This window comes from Chiroxiphia lanceolata, chromosome 19, assembly GCF_009829145.1.
Source record: "Chiroxiphia lanceolata isolate bChiLan1 chromosome 19, bChiLan1.pri, whole genome shotgun sequence".
NCBI classification, from domain to species: domain Eukaryota; kingdom Metazoa; phylum Chordata; class Aves; order Passeriformes; family Pipridae; genus Chiroxiphia; species Chiroxiphia lanceolata.
Window position 1 is genome coordinate 2,338,634 of NC_045655.1, and position 19,037 is coordinate 2,357,670.

Here is a 19,037-nt window from a genome sequence, read left to right on the forward strand (position 1 = left end):
AGGGTGAGGTTCCTGATCCTGCCCTTCTCAGTGATGCTGATGCTCATCCCTGGGGATCTCCTTGCTGTGGGAGGCTTTGGGGGCCAAATATTCAGATGGGTTTAGCTTTGAGCTGAGGGTTTCTCCAGCAAAGCCTGTGCTCACTCTAGGCCTCCCTCCTGGACACCCTCCACGCCGGGGTCCCACACCCACAGTGTCCTGATGACTTTGTGCTCCCTCCCAAGTTTCAGGCTGAGCCTGGTCTCCAAAAGAAGCCTGAGCCATGTGTGCCCTAATGTTTTGCAGGCAAGCCCCCGGGCCCAAGGCCATGCCCGAGTGGAGTGAGGAGCAGCTGTGCATCCCCCCCCGCGCAGACGCCCCACGGCCGCCGTGCCCGCCCCGTGCTGCAGCCCCAGCTCGGCCATGGACAGCACAGGTGGGTGATGCTGAGCCCCCCAGGGTGCTGGGCTGGGGGGATCCCCGTGAATGAACCCTCAGCCACCTTCTTCTGCCTCAATCACCCTCCAGGAAAACACACAGGCCCCTAAACTGGGCAGACCTCGCTCCTTGCGAGGAGTTGGCAGATGCTGCTGGATGGGTGGGAATGAGGCACAAAGCAGTGGAGGGGCAGCCAAAAGATTTCTGTAGTGGGGCACTTCGAAAGCCTCAGGACTGCAATGTTTCTCATTTGAGTTTTAAAGCAGTTTTATGTTTTGTTGTATTTTTTGGTGTCCATTCCCCGCCCCCCCCCCTATTTTATTTTCATGCTGTTTGACAAGATGGTGCTGATCTCCTGGCACCCCGAGGTCAGGATGTTACTGCTGAAACATTTTATCTAATTTCTGAGCCACTGTTTGTTGCTGGTAGGTTGAGCCTGTTTTTAGATCAAAGCTCCTCTTGTTTGTGTTGGAACAATCTCTTTGACGCTCTGCTCCCCGTGAAGAAACCTCAGCGCATCTCGGCTGAGGTTGCTTTGATTTAGAAGGAGAGGACAGTATTTATATCAATGCCCAGGAAAAGCTTCCCCTGGTAATTACAAACATATACAAATGAAAAGAACAGGAAATTTCAAATAGTCCATTATTGCATAATCCCTGAGTGCAAAACCAATAAACAGAATAGTGAAACTGAGGAGCTTCACAAAATCACCGGAGACAAAACAAAAAGGAAGGAAAATACAAGTTTCCAAGACATTTCCCCAAATGACACTTCCAAAATGAGGAAAATCCCGTTTCAAAGGACATTTTTGCACTGTAGTTTCTCCCTGTGTGGGTATTATGACATGAACTGTGCTCCCCTTGTGCACACAGAGAGCTTCATCAGCATGTGTGAATAACTGTGACCCTGAGTGTGGCTGTTTCCTGACACAGCCTTGACTGAAGCCCCAGCAATAAATGCTCCTCTGCAGAAGCCTGGATTGAATGAATCCTCCCTACAAGCACCTTAAGGGATGCACTCCCCTGGGGTCACTAAATAGGAGAACTGTTTTGGCTGTTGGGGTGTACTCAGGAATAGGCCATCCCAAATATTTTAAATTTTGCATTTCCCAGCTGTCTTATGCAGAGCTTGTGTCTGCTGCCCCTATTCCCTCATCACCATCTCTCTGGACCTTTGGCACTGCAGGCTTGGACTTGGAGAGGGAAAGAGTGGCTCATCACTGGCTGTGATGTTCCCCTGAGAGCTGGGCACGAGGCAGCACCAGAGATGCTGTGAGGGGCAAATTGCTCCTGCTCCCTGGTGGACATTGCCAGTGGGAATAATGGGGTGCCACATCCTCTCTCCTGCCTGATGACCCTCAGCCACCACTAAAAGACACAGTAGAAGGGCAAAAAAACATCTAGTTTTTGCTTCAAACCCCTCCTGAGATGGTGCATGGGACAAGCGGCCAGATAATCAGAGCTGCCCCATTGCCTGTGTGATGAGATCTGGATGGTCCTCTGCCCACAGGAGCACTCAGTGGAGATCACAGAACCACAGAATCACAGAATATCCTGAGCTGGAAGGGATCCACAAGGATCATCCAATCCAACCCCTGGCCCTGCACAGACACCCCAACAATCCCACCCTGTCCCTGAGAGCGTTGTCCAAACGCTCCTTGAGCTCTGTCAGCTTTGGGGCTGTGACCACTGCCCTGGGAAGCCTGAGAGATGCCCCTGCTAGTCTGAACCTTCAGCTGAGCTGTAAAATTCCCTCAGTATTTTCCTGGTTTCCTTCCCATAGCTACCAACACCAGCTCCCAACACACTTCCCCAGTCACTGTTCCTCACAAAGCCCAAAGCCTGTTCCAGCAACTCAACCCTCTCCTTCAGGAGCCAAGGGAGGAGGTTTGGAGGCTGTGGTCCTTGAGTACAGCTCTGGATCCTGCAGTGAACTGAGTACCCTTCTGTTCTTGCTCTGATGTCAGGGAAAAAGGAAATGTGGCAGAAGAGGGTGCAGAGGGAATGAGAAAATACAGCAGCAAAACTGGGCAGGAAATGTGGTGGTAATGACACCCATCCCAAAAGGCAATCCCATGTGGATGAGACAACTCTGACCAAGCAGTATTTGTCTGGAGTTCCCTTAGGAACTGGATAAATTGCTCCTTGCATCCTTGCCAAGCAGGCAAGACCCACTTGGTCACTGCTGGCAATAACTGGGATCCCACCAGTGAACGTGGAGACAGGAACCTGCCCCAGGAAAGGGCCCTGGGACACAGTTGCCACAAACATCTGAGGTCCCTGGAAGTGTTTAAGCCCAGATTGGATGGGGCTTTGAGCAACCTGATCTAGCAGAAGGTGTCCCTGCCCATGGCAGGGGGTGGAACGAGATGATCTTTAAGGTCCCTTCCAACCCAAACCATCCTGTGATCCTCCCCTGGACCAGGCATGTTCTGGCTGCTCCAGCCAGAATTTCCTACATCAGGAGAACATCACCTGATAATATCCAACTTTATATAATGCTTTTTTTCATTACAAGGGAGCAAGAATCATTTTGCTGATAGGGAAAGAGCAGCCCAGTGTAAGGAGGGACACAAAGGCAGGACCGTGGTGGGGTACAGGGACCTTGCAGCCTTCCTGTCCTTCACCCACGTGCTTTCAGGGCTGATTTTTGTGTGTGGCCAATCTGCTGTCACCCAGTGAGCTCATGCTCATGAGCCCTCAGCCCACTGTGAGTCATGCCCCAAACTGGGGCTGAGGTTATAGAACTTATTTTTGGCCAAGAGCAGGATGCAGTTTGGTTTTGACGAGTACAACGTGCATGTGGTGGTTACCAGGCAGAGTTACTGACCCAGAGTCCCTCCCTGAGGAAGCAGAAGGTGCTCCAGGCCCAGGGGTGGGTGGTTGCACGTCAGGGGGAGGCTGTGAGGGGTCACAGGTGAAGGCAGGAGGGGACATGCCAGCCTGGTGGCTCTGCATGTGTTTCCCATGAGGGGTGAGCTGCTGGTGTGGGCAGCAGACCTTGTTGCAAGAGTGCTCCTTGTGATGGGTGTGAGGTTGAGGCTGAATCCGTGCAGTGCCAAAATGCAGAGGTGTTTCTGCTCGTTCCTGGTGCCAAGTTGTGGTTTAATTTTGTTAGTTCTATATTTAATGTGTGATTTTTTAGCAAACAGGGGGAGAGGAAGGCTCTGCAGAGCTCATGTACGAGCATTCCTCTGCAAAGCCCCTCTACCACCACGTCCCTGCAGGAGCACTCTGCTCTCCGGTATGGATCCAGGGACCACCACTCCATGGGTTGGCATTCCCACCTGGCTGCAGCAGCTCTGCTCTGTTTCCATAGAGGTTCATTCAGGATTGAAACCTGCTGGGAGAGCCACCCTGAGGGCTGTGTGGTGGGTGCAGTCCCTGTGCTCACCCAAACCAGCGTCTCCTCCCCCGGGGTTGTCCCAGTCTCCCAGGGGTGCTGGCCTGGCTGCTCACGTCCTCTTTGTCCCCGCAGAGGTGGAGTCGGACATCCTGCGCCGGGTCCGGACGCTGCTGCGAGAGCTGGACGGGCACCACCCGGCCTGCCAGTGTGACCGAGGTGAGACACAGCCCTGGCACCGCCCCCGGGGTCAGTGCCCGCCTTGCTGGGGCTTGCTTGGCCCCAGCATCCCCTGCTCCCCTCTCTCAGGCAGTGCCAGGGTGGGGGGACACGGTGGCTTCCCCCCTGGTGCTGCTCTGACCTCCCTAAGCTGCTCTTGGAGGTGCCAAATCTTTGCTCCTGGTGACCCTGAGATCAGCTCAGCTGCTCAGAGCATGGCGCTAAAACACCAAGGTTGTGGGTTTGATCCCCTCACAGGCCATTCACTCAAAAGTTGGACTCAGTGACCCTTGTGGGTCCTTTCCAACTCGGAATATCCTCTGGTACTGTTGTTCTGTGACTGCCGTGCACCAGCCCCAGCCCTTTTCATCATCCTCTGCGTGGCTTTTACATCCTTCCCACCTTACACTCGCCCAGGGGGTCCAGCATTAAGCTGGGACATAAATGCAGAGCTCCCAGATCTGACAGTGACTCCTGGTACATGCCTGTCCAACTCACTCAGCACCTGTGAACTGGAGTCTCCCTGCCTCTCTCCATGGGGACACTGTTTTGCCACGCACTGCTCAGCTCCTCACTGAAGAGTCACTTGATTTCTCTGTGTTACGGATTTGGAGAATGAGACTCTACCTGAGCCAGCCACTGGACTGTCACAGCCTTAGGAAACCTAATTAATTTTGAAAAATTGATTTTTCTTCAAGCATGCGGAATATTTTACAGTTAATTAAGTCAAATTTTGTCTGGAATGAGCCTTGACATCCTCAGGGCTGAGATGCTTTGCAGTCCTTGCTCTGAGTGCTGTTGGCAGGCAGTGTTCAGGTGCTGTGTGCTGGGGACCAGCAGGAACCCAAATTCCTTGGGGCAGGCTGTGGAAACAGGCAGTGATGCACAGAGCAACAGAGGCAACAGGAAACAAACTTCATGTCCATTGCCCTGCCTTGCTGTTCTCCAGCCCCCACAGTGCTGGAGACCTTTTTCCAAAGGTTTGCCAGTACTAGAGATACAACACTTCAATTCTGCATCCAGAATCAGGGCAGCAGCCTGTCTTGTCCCTTGCAGAGGGACAATGATTGAAGCAGAGGGAAGACAAATCTGGTTTAGCTCTGATAGAGATGTCAGTGCAGCATCCCAGGGGGTGTTTTTTGCACCAGCAGCGCCCATGTCTCCTGGTTCCTCTGTGGAACACCCTGATCCCTCACTGCTCTGCTTGGCAACCTGACCTTTCCTGGCTTTCACTTCTCAGGGATGCTGCGATGGACCCTGCATAAAAAAATCGACCAGAATCCCAGTAACAGCTCTGTCCTGGTCAGGATCCTGGTGAAGGAGCTGGAAAGGGTAAGTGCCACCTCAGAGATGTCCCCTGAGTGCCAGGCTTGGCCCCTCCGTGGCATGTGCCCTGCTGGGTGGGCAGAGGGATGGGGACTCAACTCCACCTCAAACAGGAGTTTTCAGGGGCCTTGAGCCTGGCTGGGGACTGTGGCTTACAGTGGAAAACTCTGTGGGACACTAGGGTAGAGCTGTAGCTTGTCCCCAGCTGATGTCTGCAGGGGCCAGGGTTTGTCCCAAAAGTGACGATGAGCCGTGGGCAGAGCCAGGAACCTCCCCAGGCTCCTCAGTGTCACAGCAGCCAAAGCCCTCACAGTCTGCAAATAGTGACAAACACCTCCAACCACCCCAAATCTCCCTCATCCCACCCCACCAGCTGTGGTCACAGGTAGAGTGGAAAATACTCCTCCACATCAGCCATTGTGATGAAAGACCCTACTCAGTGTCCTGTCCCGGGAGCACAAGTGGAAACCTGTGATGGCTTTTTGGTTTCATTGATTTACTTTGTCATTTTCTGGTCTTGTATAAACCTTTAGCACCCTCAGCATCCTGGCATGACCTGGTTTGTGGTTTGCTGAGGTGTCATGTGTAGAAGAAGCACTTTTTCTCTCTTATGAGCCTGCCTCATTTTATCCAGTGCCCTCATTCCAGTGCAGGGAGGATCAGTCCCTGTTCCCCTCCTCCTCCTCCTCCTCCTCCTCCTCCTCCTCCTCCTCCTCCTCCTCCTCCTCCTCCTCCTCCTCCTCCTCCTCCTCACCCCACTGATGAGCCCACACTCCTCATCCTGTGTGCACAAACCTCCCTGCACCGTTTTCTCTGCATTTTTACTAATTTCTCCTTCTGATCTGGGAGGATGGAGCAGCCCTGCCGAGGCTGCCACCTCCCTCCCTCAGCACGTGCCACACACACGGGCCATGCCAGCTCAGTGCAGATCCCTGTGCACACATCCACCAGTTATTCCCAATCCCAGATTTCTACCTTGTAGCAGCTCTGAGGCTACTTACAGGCTGTCTGTCTCATGTTATGGCAGTTCAACTTCCTTCAGTGCCTTGGGAAGGGATTTTATCCAGCAGCTTTTGCAAATCCAGATAGACAGGAACACCCACATCACCCTTGGCTGTGGATCCAGGGATTTCCCCCAGAGACTTGAGGGCTGCTTTCCTCTGCTAAAGCCATGTCAGTCCTCCTCATACCTACTATCACTCTGCAGTTCTTATCTTTCCTTGCCCAGAAGGGGTGTCAGTGCTCCTGGTTTGTAATTCCCTTCATCTCCCTGAAGCTCTTCCTGGAAATCTGTGTCACTCGTTTGGGTTTTATTATTTTTTCACTCCTCTGGCACTGCAGCAGCTCTGAGCCACCAATACCGACCAGAGATGATAATTTAGCAATTTCACGCTTGAGTTTCTCCAGGGCAAATATCAACTGAGCTCAGCAATTCAGTGTTATTCATTTCATTGATCATTTCTAAAGCTTTGCTGCCATCAGTTCCATTTAACTCAGATCCATCAGCCCTGAAGAAAGGTGCTAGAAATATCTTTGGAGTGGAAATACCTTTCCCAAGTTTATCCCTGGGCATTCCTGTTGCTGGAGCTGTTGTTAGAGCCAGACCAGGCTGCAGGGAGGGTTGGAGCTGTGTCAGCTGGAGCATCCATCTGGTTCCCCATGGGCCAGGATGGGGATGCAAGAACAGCTCTCCTCCCTGTTCACTCTGGTCCCACATCCACCAAATGTAAGACAGACTTTTCCCAGAGGTTTTGGTTTTCCATATGAGCTTCTGCAACAGAAAGGAGGAGGTCTGTTGGAAACCTTTGCTCTCCCTCTCCCACCGTGGCTGTGTGGTCCATGCACCCTCCAGAGACATCCTACCCGCCCTAAAAGCCTGTGAGGGGATCCCAAACCCCACCTTGGGCCAGGGATCATATCCCCTAAGCCAGGATGAGTACCTTGGGCATCTGAGCTGCTGAGAGACAGAACCCAGCACATCCTGGGGGCTCTGGGAGCTCATTCCCAGTGCTGGTGCCCAGCCCGGGATCCTGCGGGCACCGACTGTTCCTTCTGCTTCCACAGGCAGAGCGGGGTGACTTCAGGCATTACATCATCCCCTTGCTGCACACCCTGATGTACACCTTGATCAAGGTAACCTACCGTGGGCCTTGCTGGGGCAAGAGCCAGGGAAATCAGAGGCCACAGGAGGGGCCACTTGAAGTCACTCATGACCTGTTCCTGTGCTGGAATAGCCCTGCCCAGCAAAGCCCTGGGACTGCCATGAGTGGACTCAGTTGGGCATTTCCCAGGGTGCTGTTTGGTGGCTGAGACTCTGTCACCTGTGACACGCACAGGAGTGACAGGTCCTTTCAGCTGACCTGCTTTGCTGGAGGTGTTTAGGTGCCTGGTGGTGCAGGAAGCCACAATCTGGTAAAAAAAGTGCCCACATCCTTCAGCGGTTATTGCTGGAGGTTTCCCAACATTCTGCTGCATTTTGCATTTAAATCCAGACAGAATTTGGTGTAGTTCTGGGATCTGTGGGGAAAGTAGCATTAGAGATCCCTGCCCGTGGCATCTCCTTATCTCTCTCCAGGCTCCCTGCATCTCTGAGGAGCTCTGTGACAGAGTCTATGACTTCTGCAAGAAGCTGCTGACCCTGCCCAAGCCTTTCTGCACCATTGGGCTGGACTATGCCACCAGGCTGAAGGTGGAGAGGACAGCACCAGGTATGATGGTGCCCTGCTCTGTCCCTGCATGGCACTGGGCATGGCTGGGCCCCTGAGGCAATGGGACTGGGGTGTCACGAAGAAAATCAACTCTACCCCAGCCAAAACCAGCTCATGGGGGCTCTGGGGGATTTCCATGCCTGAGCTGGCCTTTACCCAGTGTAGTGAGCCATGGCAGGGAGATGGTCAAATGCTTGGGGGTCTTAGGCATGCATTTGGGTGGGAGGGTTCCCCTCTCCTGACCTCAGGCTGCTGAGCCTTAGTTACTAGCAGAAAACTTTGGGGTCATCCTGCCATCAGTACAGGCACACCAGAGTCCAGGCCAGCCCATCTAAGGCCAGCTATATATATAAAAATATAGATAGATAGATAGATAGAGAGATATAGATATAGATATATAGATATAGATATAGATATAGATATAGATATAGATATAGATAGATATAGATATAGGTATAGATATAGATATAAATATAGATATAGATAGATACAGATATAGATATAGATATAGATATAGATAGATAGATACACACCCTCTGCATTCTGAGGAGTGGCTGAAGTCACTTGGTGTGTTCAGCTGGAGAAGAGGAGACTGAGGGGAGACCTCACTGCAATTCCACCTGCCTGGGCAGGGGCAGAGGAGGGGCAGGCCCTGAGCTCTGCTCTGGGGGGACCAGGGACAGCAGCCAGGGAATGGCTGGAGCTGTGTCAGGGCAGGCTCAGGTTGGATCTCAGCCAAAGGTTCTTCCCCCACAGGCTGGTTGGGCACTGCCCAGGCTCCCCAGGGCAGTGGGCACAGCCCCAAGGCTGCCAGAGCTGCAGGAGGGTTTGGCTGATCCTCTGGGGCACAGGGGGTGACTCCTGGGGATGGGCCTGTGCAGGACCAGGAGTTGGACTCCATGATCCTTGTGGGTCCCTTCCAGCTCAGCAGATTCTATGATTCTGTATGGGAAACAGGTTGTTTCTGCTCCCAGCCTGGGCATCTCAATATGTTTTGTGGAGGTCTCCTTTTTGCGAAGTGAATTTTCTGTCTGAGTTGCAGCTGCCCAGCATGGGCTGTCCCTCCAGTACCTCCATGTACCAGTGCATCAGGTTGTAGACACTAAAATGCCAGTAGTGTCTGCAGAGAACTGTCCCTTCCAAAAAGCAAGCTAAGGGACAACTTTGTTTCCCTTTTTCTCCACATTGCTTTTTAAAGTTCTTCTTTTTACAGTTTTCCTTAGTAGGAGTCTTTAAAAGTAATCCTTTAGAACAGTGCAGGGTGCAGACACCCTGTGAGGGGGAGGTAAAACATGAGAAACATGGTGGGAAATTAAAAAATGCCATTTTAGGTATTCTCAGCTCACCCCCATCACCTCAACCACCCTTCCCCAGCACTGCTTTGTCTGGAGCTCCAAGGTCCACCTTTATCTCACCCGATTTCTGGTAAAGGAATGATTCAGCGTGGAGAGATGGGGATCTCCAGTGGGGCTTCCCTCAGAGCACCACAAGGTTCCCAAGATGATTGTACCTGAGCAGTGCCAGGTGGATGTATCTTCCCCTCCCCAGAGATGGGTGAGGGTAAAATACATCTCTCCTGATTCAGAAGCCCCTTGTGCTCTTCATATCCCCTCAGACATTGTCCCCCTGTGTGGCCCTGGGGAGGGAGGCCAGGAGCAGGGCTCTTCCTCCTGCTTCCTCCCGAGCTCATAATCCACTAAACAAAGGAAGGGAAACACAGGAAATCATCCCTGAATAGAAGGGGTTTTCTTTTTATGTAGCATGACCTATCTTTGCCTTTGAGTATTTTTAACTCTGGGCCTGATTCTTGGCTCCTTTACATCATCTCCCCAGCAATGGGACTTGGCAGGCCCACCACCAGCCTCTACAACTGGGAATAGCACTGAGCTGCTCCAAGGAGTTGTGTTATTTCTTGTGCTCTGACTCCCACGTGTTTTGCTCCTTGCACTTGCCAGGTACCTTGTACCAAAGAATGGTCATTTCTGAACAAAGCCTCAAAAGCGACCCGTACCCTTACCAGGAAAAGTGAGTAGTGCCTCCTTGAATGTGTTGATACTTTTATTTTGCAGTCTCTTAATGAAATCTGTCCTTTCCCAGTGGTCTAAATTAGTCTTGGATGGAACAGACAATCTGGACCTCAACCCAATGGCAGTACGTGGTCTTGGGGGACACAATTTGGTGGCATCCAGTACCTTGTTAAAATGAGCTTTGCTTTGGGAGGAGCATATTCCTCTTGTGTGTCCCAATTTATTTCTGTGGTCCTGGGAGGCAGGGAGCTTCCCTTGGTGGGGAGACAGGGTGGAGAAGGGGAATATCAACAGCAATACTTTTTCTCTACACCCAATAAGGAAAATGTGAGCTGCTCAATCTATAACTTCCTCAGAAGGGGCAGAGGAGGGGTAGTCACTGAGCTCTGCTCTGGGGTGACCAGGGACAGCAGCCAGGGAATGGCTGGAGCTGTGTCAGGGCAGGCTCAGGTTGGATCTCAGCCAAAGGTTCTTCCCCCAGAGGCTGGTTGGGCACTGCCCAGGCTGCCCAGGGCAGTGGGCACAGCCCCAAGGCTGCCAGAGCTCCAGGAGGGTTTGGCTGATCCTCTGGGACACAGGGGGTGACTCTTGGGGATGGGCCTCTGCAGGGCCAGGAGTTGGACTCGATGACCCTTGTGGGTCACTTCCAACTCAACACATTCTGTGATTCTGTAATGTCAGTAACAGGGCATACTCTCCTCTACTCTCCTCTCTTCTCTTTTCTCCACCCTCCTGCCCCACACAGGATTTTCATCTTTGCTGACCCCGAGCTGCTCTCTGAAGCCATCTGCAATGCTCTGCTCACCGACACCGAGGCAGCTCAGGTGTCCCAGAGCCCCCGGGTGTGCATGTGCTACGTGATCACCCACGCCATGCAGGCGGCCCTGGGCGAGGGCTGCGACCTCAGCGCCCTGAAGGGCAGACTCCAGGTAACAGCAGCACCCCTGCAGCACCACCAATGGTTTTCCAATCGTCCTGCTCTTGTTGGGACACCTTGAAGAAGAAAAAGGTGTTTTGTCAAGTGGAGAGATCACCCCCACCCAGCCCCTCACCGCTGGTCTCCATCCCTGGCAGCCCCAGCGTTACTGGCAGAGCTGGTGTAAAACTAAAACAGTCTTCAAATATAAAACAGGTTTTATAAATAGCCAGAGGTTTTGAATCTTCAGTTTGAGTTGTCAGTTTTGCCCAGCAGAGCAGGGCTCTGCCACTGAAACACAGCTCCCCTGTGAGCCCCTGGGCATTGCAGAAACATCTCAGTGGAACAGTTTCAGTGAGTTTTCTCCTTGAAAGAGCTGTGGGGCCACAGGAACACAAATGCCTGGTTCAGAAAGGCACCTTTGGAGGGGCTCTCCGCAATTTCCACTCCAAGGACGCCTTTGTGTGCCTGCTGTCCCCGTTTCCTCAGAGTCATTTGAAGTGCCAGCACTGCTGCTGACTCCCCAGGGGACACAATGTCCATCAGCTGCAAACCTGCCAGAAAAAAGCTTTAAGCAGACGGCACAGCCAGCCTTCCCTGGGGACAGGAGGACCTTTGTGTCCTCTGCTATGAAACAGTTTTTGCAGGACTCATTTGCCCTCTTTCTGCCCACTCCCATGGCTCTGCCCGTGGAGCATCCCCTCTTTTCACACCTCTGGGTGTTAACAGCTGCTTCCCACGGCAGGATATGCCCAGGAGCGAGGTGGAGCACTGGTTCCAGCAGGTGGTGGTGGCAGTGGAGTGTGCAGGAAGCGAGGGGAGCACAGCCCGTGGCCAGCACACAGCCAGGCTGGAGGAGATCTACCGGACCCTCCTCAGCTCCTCGCAAGCAGGTGAGCTCCAGCCAGTGGGATAGAGGAGCAGCTGGCAGGCCCTTGCTTCCCTGCTGTGTCTCTGCCATGCCCTCCCACAGGTGTCCATCCCCACCTTCCCTCTGCCTCTGCTTTAGCAGCAGGACCAGGATCAGGTCCTTCCAGTGACCTGATGGCCAGGATGGAAAACTGGCAGTGGAAGGCAGATTTGTCACCTGAGGAAAGGGACTGTGGCAATCTCTGCTCCTGATTCAGCTGTCTCTGTTGTTTGCAAAGAGTGTCAGAGATGGCAGCTGGGGGAGATTGGACAGGCTCTGAGGAGCACCTTGCTGGTGCAAGGAACATCCTACCATGGCCTGGACAGGGGGGACACTGTGCACCCCTCCCTGAAACCTCCTTGTACTGATGTACAAAGTTTCCCAGAGAAGCTGTGGCTGCCCCATCCCTGGAAATGTTCAAGGCCAGGTTGGATGGGGCTTGGAGCAACCTGGGACAGTGGAAGGTGTCCCTGCCCATGGCAGACGTGGTGGACTGTGGCACTGCCATCTCCTCCCATCCCTGGCAGTGCTCTTTTCCATCCTGGTGCCACTGGGGCTACATAGATTATAAAAAAGGTCTCCAGTCATTACAGCTCCTCACACAAATCTGGGATAGGCCAGAGGGAAATGAGGTTCATGGTTCCTCTCCTGGCTACTCCCTGTATCCCAATCCCCTCCCCAAAAATACTGGATACTGTCCCAGTGCAAGGTATGAGGAAGAGCAGCCAGTGGTGCAGGGACAGGAGTGGGACCATCTCCACCTTTTGGAGGCAGTGAGCTATTAAAGTGTGTCACTGCTTTTCCCAGAACCATAATGGGTTAAAAAGAGATGGTGATGGTGGGACCAGAGGTCTCCCTTGTGAAGATTTATTGTTTGATTTGTTCTGCAACCCCTCTGCTCTCCGCAAAGCAAGGTCCTTCACTTGCCCACGGTTCAGCCTCCCCATTTTCACTCCTCCCTTCCACTCAGGGTGTAGGCATCTTCTTACAGCTGATTTGTGAGAGCAGAGGCCCTGCGATTACAGCCTCACATCTGGCCAGAAGCAACCAGGGTGGGAGAGCCCCTGGGACTCAGCAGAGGGTCTCTCAGCCAGTGTCTGGTGCTCAGCACTGGGGAGGTTCATGAACCTGGGTGGGGAAAATGCTCCTGTGTGTTACAAGCAACCTCGTTTCCCCCAGGCAATGCTCCTCTGGGAGGGCTGCAGGACACACCTCTGCCCCACCCCACCATCAGCTTTCACCTCTGGACAGAAGATAACCAGCTCTGTGAGTGTCCCAGGGGGGCTCTGGGGAACTGGGGTGGTGCCTGAGGGTGGGGATCCTGTGCAAAACTTGTCATTTAGCCCTGACTCCTGAGCAGTGATTCTTGTAACCATCACCCAAGCTCATGGAGTTTTGTGCTGAATGCAGCAGCCTTCCTTCTTGTGGGCTGCTGGTCACAGATCAGGGGATTAGGGGTGCAATGGGCTGAAGGAGTGAGGAGAGGAACAGGCTGCAGCAGGATGTGTCCAGAGTACCTGATTTTGTTGTGGCTGCCCCATCCCTGGAAGTGTTCAAGGCTGGGTTGGATGGAGCTCTGAGCAACCTGGTCTAGTGGAAGGTGTCCCTGCCCATGGCAGGGCATTGGAATGAGATGATCTTCAAGGTCCCTTCCAACCCAAACGATTCTGTGAGCCTGTAATTCTATGATTTGGGTGATACTGAGCTCTCTTCACGGTGCAATGTGAAATGGGACTGAAAGACAGACTCCCCTTGGGCCCACTGGTGGAGATATTTGCTTTATAGTTTGCCTGAGAAGAGGGAAGCCAGGACAGGGCAAGGGCTCAGCCTGGAGTTGGTTGGATTTCCCTCCTCACGCCCCTCTCTGCCCGCAGGGAAGGAATTGGTGCTGTTCATCCGCCCGCTGTCACAGAGCTGCGAGCCCGACTGCCTTGGCCAGGACCTGGACACCTTCGAGATCCAGGACATCGTCTCAGACTGTGAATGCTGTGAGCAGACCCGCTTCTCTGTCCTCTCCACTGACAGTGGGATTGAACGAGACCTGCCTGTGGCCCTGGAGGAGCCCTTGGCCCCTTGCGGTGCCGAAACGGAGCAATCCCGGCTGCACAGGAGGGGTGGCATTAAAAAAAAGCCGTCACCGCTGGAGAGCGTGGCCTTCCTGCAGGCTGGCTGCTGCAGTGCCGGGGTGAAGCCCCCAGTGAAGCTGCAGAAGAGATCAGGAGTCCCCCAGGATGCTGCAGCCCCGGTCCAGAAGCTGCACACTGCCCGCATTGTGCTGCTGGGGGACGACCGGATCCTGGGGCGCCTGGCCCAGGCCTACCACTCTCTGAGGTAACTGGTGGCCACAGCCTCCTGGGCTCTGGGGGCTCGGGGAAGGGCAGGACAGAGTGGGGGCTGTGCTCCTCAGCCTTTGGAAGCAGCCAGGATGGCTGGGGATGGGGTTGGACTCCAGCGTTACCTGGAACAGGGTGGGACTCTGGTGTTTGGCACTCCACGGACTTCACTGGCTGCACGGCATCTTTTGGCTTTGTTGGCCCAAACGATGCACACAGCGAGTTCTTCTCTCTGTCCACGGAGTGGGCTAATAAAGAATAATCGAGGCAAGATGTTTTCCTGTGGAAAAGGGAAAAATTCTAAAGAAAAGCTGTTTTCCAGCTGGCTCTTCCCAGCTGGTTCACCTGGGCCAGGAGAGCAGCATGGGGTGGGTCTAGGCTGTGGTGCAGGCAGCAGCCTGGGGGTCAGAGCTGGGTGCAGAGGGACCACCAGTCCAAGAAAAAAATTCTGTCTCTGGGAACCCAGAGGCATTACTGCCATCCTGTCACACAGGGCAAAGGGAGGCACACGAGGAGGGCACATGCTCCTGTTGCAGAGCACCTGCAATCTCCTGGCACTGCCCAGCCTTGGCCACGAACCATGTTCTTCCCTCTTCCCCTTGGGACACGATTGTTTCTTTTTCCATTTCAAGGAAGCGGGAAACACGGCGGGTTTTCCTGACTCCCAGGCTGAACCTGCAGTTCTACTACATCCCGGTGGTGGCAGGGCAGCCAAACACCTCGGCTGTTGTGGTGAGTCTGAGCACGGCAGCTCCGGGTGCTGCTGCCAACTGCCAGCAAGTGATGACGGTGTTTTTGGAGGGAGAGCAGGGGGGATACAGGAATTCCCATCCGCTCATGCCCTGTTCCTAGAACAAGGAGGGTGGGAGCCAAGTCAGGGTGGTTGGGCTCTGTTTGCAGACTGGTTTTGGGAACCCTTCAGGTTGCTCCAGCCTCCCTGATGGGTGGCAACTCATGCAGTCCTGCTTCTGTGACCCACCTATAGGAGGACTGATGAGGTTTAGCAAAGGACTTGTGCTTTTCCCACCTCCTAAATGCTTAGGGGAAGTAGTTGCTGCTCACAGAGGGCTTTGCCTCCTTGGTCACGGCCCCAGTTCTAGATCTGTAAGTCACTACCTTACAGTTTATCTTGGACATGTCTTTTCCCCTCTGACAGCCTCGAGACAGTGACAAATAAACACTTGCACTTCTCATAATATGTTAAGCTGGCCCAGAGCTGGCTGTGAACCCTGACAAATGTGCTCTTATAAAAATGATTATTTCTTCTTTTCATTCTTCACTTAATTTTTGCCCTATAGCACCCCCTAAGTGAGTTTGCCATCTTCTCTGGACCAAGCAGGGAAGGGCACAGCTCCCTCTGGCTTCTCTCTGGCTCCTGGTATATCCTCTGAGCTGTGTTTCTCCCACAGGACCACCCTTCCAGTGGCCACGAGGAGCTCTGTGAGGTGGCTGGGTACCTGGGCAGAGCTGACCCGTGGTACGAGAGCAACATCAGCACCCTGTGCCACGTGATTCCCAAGCTGGCCACCATGGTATGAGGAGAACCTTCCCACCTCCCCAGCCTGGCCCATTTCCCAAAGACACCTGAGGATGAGTTTGTGCCCCTGCAGGGCTCCTCTGTGCCCCAGGCAGAGCTTTTCTCCTGCAAACCCTCCCCTGGGCCCGGCAGCTGGAAGGTGTCTGTGGCTGATACTGCCTCAGCCCACAAGGCCCGCTTGCTGTGGTGGGGTTTTTTGGCCAAGGGACAGGAAATGGCAGATTTCAAGAAAGAAAAGGTAGATGAGGTGTTTGCTGAAATACCCCTGGCTCTCATTTCCCGGCAGTTTGAGCCATCACTGACAGCCTACAAGAAAAGGCTGTCGGGTGGGCACAGCTTTGGCTTCTCCCGTTTGCTTTGACCAGTGAGGGCAGAGCCACAGCTCATCACTCACTGTTTGTCTGGGAAGGTGTGAGGGTTTGTGGCAGGGTTTCTGAGAAGTGACTGTGGACTGATCCATGATGTGATTTGCCCCCCTGCCCAGCCTCCCTCGCCGAGCAAACACCTCGTGACTGACCTGTTCATCACAGACGTCATCGCTTACTACGTCCGCATGGGCCTCCAGCCCATCTGCTTCCAGGTCTATGCTGTGAAGGTGGGTGTCACATCTCCTGAGCCTTCACATGGCCCTGCAAGGGCTTGTGGAGCTGTGCAGAGTCAGCAGGGCCTGGGGACTTCCAGCAGATCTGAGCCTGGATCCCTGTGCCCCCCAGCCTGTCCCCTCCTTGCCAGGCTCCCAGATTCAATGAGTCCGTGTAGCACAGCTCACGGACTCTCACGGAGTCAGTGATCCTGGAAAGGCTATTTCAGGATCACACAGGTCAGAAAAGTGAGCCTTGAAGGGACACAGATTACCTGCTCTGCTGGATTCGGGGTTGAACAGGAGCCCTGGTACCTCCTGCTGCTTGTTCTTTAAGCAAACAGGACTTTTCTGAGCAGCTTTGCCAAAACCTTTCTGTACCTCACAGGGGCTTTGCAGGGTTTCCTGAAACACTATTTTATTTATTTCCTCTCAGCTTTTCTCTGAAAAGGTGTCAGAGTGAGACCTGGCACCTGATATGCCAGATCTGAGAGCCAAGACAAACTGTCTTTGGGCACGTAACATCAATCCCCTGCTCTGCTCCTCTGGCAGTTCCCCCCTTCAAAGCTTAGGCTGGCACTGATGCACAGATCTCCTTTTAATCTACTTGTAGCCACTGTGACAACAGCACAGGAGCAGCCTTTGGATGAGCAAATTGGCACATGCAAAGAGCTGGAAGAACTTTGGTAATTCCTGGTGTAGCATCACCAGGACTTGAACTAATAACATGTATCCTGTAAAGACTTGGAGCACCTGGTCCTCAGCTTGTGTGGCTGGGGATTTTGATTTTTTTGGTGAATTTTTACTCCACTCAATTCTCCTCCAAGACAAAAACCAACAGCAACTGAGAGAGTGGGTGATTCAAGCAGGGGAAGAGGAACTGATTCCAGATGTGGTTTTCAGATAGATGCACCTAAACTAATCTCTTGCCATACAGAGTGTGATATTGCTTCATCTGGAAACACTTGACCCTGTTTTGCCTTTTTGGTTAAGAGCCCACTGTTCCCCTTTGGCTGCTGAAAGCTTCCTAGAGGTGTGACTCAAGTCCCACAGGAGCTGGATGTAGGGCTAGGAGAGGTTCTCCAAGACCTTCTCCTCACATTTTGCTCAGTACAAGACCACAAAAAGAAAATAATTCATAGGGATGGAGTGACCTGATGATTTAAGTGAATCAGATAGAAATTAGGCACCTTGAAGCTCAGCCAGCATCTCAGCCAGGCCTGGGAAGCTGCTCCCTGTGAGCAGGGGGTGGATGGCTGGGAGCTGACTCATGATGAGTGCACAGTGACATCCAGTGGCAGGGGACACTGCCCGTGGCTCTGCTGACCATGGCCGAGGTCTGCCACACTCCTGGGCTTCAGGAAGCAGAGCCAAAGCAGTTCTCCCCGTCCCATAGGTGCCCTGGCTGCCATGGTGAGGCCACAGGTGACAGAGGAGACATTCTTAAGAGATTTTCCTCTCTTTCAGATTTTCTTCAACAACCCGGCACAGGAGCCGGCTGAGGACGTGTTCCTCACGGAGCTGTGCACCCAGGGGCAGGACAGCATCTCCCACAGAGGTGGGTGTGTCCCACCAAGCTGAGCCGTGCAGCAGGGACTGCCACCCTGGGCAGGGGTCCTGCCACCCCCAGACCCCACTCACCCTGTCCCTCAGCCTGCAGCAGCCAAAGCCATGTTATGGGACAAGCAGGAGGCTTCCCTAAACACCTCCATCTCCCTCTCACACACACAAAACCAGGCTAAATGGGAGACCTTGCGGTCACTTGGCTCCTGGTCTCAACCAGCTTTTGTAGACTGTGCCTTTGGTTGGCTCCAGGACCCTCTGGAGTTGGATCAGTGCCCTAATTTTGTTGAGGAAATAAGCTGGGCTTTACAGCTATCCCCTTTGTCAGGTGTTTTCCCTGTTAGAAATCCAGCTTTCTCGAGGTGCCAGTTATGGAACAAGAGTGCTTGAAGGCTGGGCCATTACAGAAGGCACACCCAGCCCTTCCATCAGTGCACTGTGGTGTTCAATTCAATGGATGTCTGCCACTGAGGTTGGGCACAGACCCTCGAGTGAGTCCATCTCACTGGAGGTGCTGAGTGCACGGAGCCTCAGCCCCCGTAGGCAAGGAGAGAAGGGCTGATGTGCCACACCACCCTGTGATGGAGGGGGTGGCTCATCCCATGGGAGGACTCCCCTCTGCTCACCACAGACGGGTGGCACGAGTGAAACCTCAATCTCACTCGGTTCCCTCCTTGCAGAGTTAAGCATGACCAAGAAGAAAACAACTCTGGATGGCCCTGGCATAGATCTCACAGTAACATACAGAAAGGTAAGCAGGGCTCTCAGCAGCCCAAAATGTCTCTGCTCGCAGGGATACCCAGCATGGCACAGATCTCCTAAAAGGAGGACTCTGGCCCTCCTTCTTTCCTCTGGAATTGCACTCCAGGAGAGGACAGAGAGGTTGTGGTGAGCTTTAAAAGCCTGGTAGCTAACCCTGTGTTTGTGAAAACCCGCCCCAGACCTCTCCATGTCCAACCTCTCTGCCAGGAGGAACTAACAGAGCTTTGCCTGCAGGTTGTGGTGAGCGACCGGGAGAAGGAGCTGGACATGTCCCTGCGCTCCACAGGTCTGGTGATGAAAGCCATCCCTTCCCAGGAGGCTGAAGGTGGGTTCTTCCTGCTTGGAACCACGTGAGGAGGGTTTGCTGAGTTTTCAAGTGCTCAACAGAGTAAGTCTG

General features: G+C 53.5%; 1 protein-coding gene across 1 annotated transcript in view; it reads left to right on the forward strand.

The window, feature by feature from the left end:
- PIK3R6 (phosphoinositide-3-kinase regulatory subunit 6) overlaps nt 1-19,037 on the forward strand; it is a 37,186-nt gene that overhangs the window by 13,107 nt on the left and 5,042 nt on the right. The window contains exons 2-17 of the mRNA XM_032706932.1: nt 286-415; nt 3,895-3,978; nt 5,219-5,310; nt 7,369-7,437; nt 7,880-8,012; nt 9,968-10,037; nt 10,785-10,968; nt 11,701-11,848; nt 13,045-13,131; nt 13,740-14,196; nt 14,831-14,930; nt 15,608-15,730; nt 16,220-16,330; nt 17,783-17,873; nt 18,559-18,629; nt 18,875-18,965. Of these exons, the coding sequence (XP_032562823.1) occupies nt 403-415; nt 3,895-3,978; nt 5,219-5,310; nt 7,369-7,437; nt 7,880-8,012; nt 9,968-10,037; nt 10,785-10,968; nt 11,701-11,848; nt 13,045-13,131; nt 13,740-14,196; nt 14,831-14,930; nt 15,608-15,730; nt 16,220-16,330; nt 17,783-17,873; nt 18,559-18,629; nt 18,875-18,965 (1,924 nt within the window). The 5' untranslated portion in view covers nt 286-402. The remainder of the gene's footprint in view (nt 1-285; nt 416-3,894; nt 3,979-5,218; nt 5,311-7,368; nt 7,438-7,879; nt 8,013-9,967; nt 10,038-10,784; nt 10,969-11,700; nt 11,849-13,044; nt 13,132-13,739; nt 14,197-14,830; nt 14,931-15,607; nt 15,731-16,219; nt 16,331-17,782; nt 17,874-18,558; nt 18,630-18,874; nt 18,966-19,037) is intronic.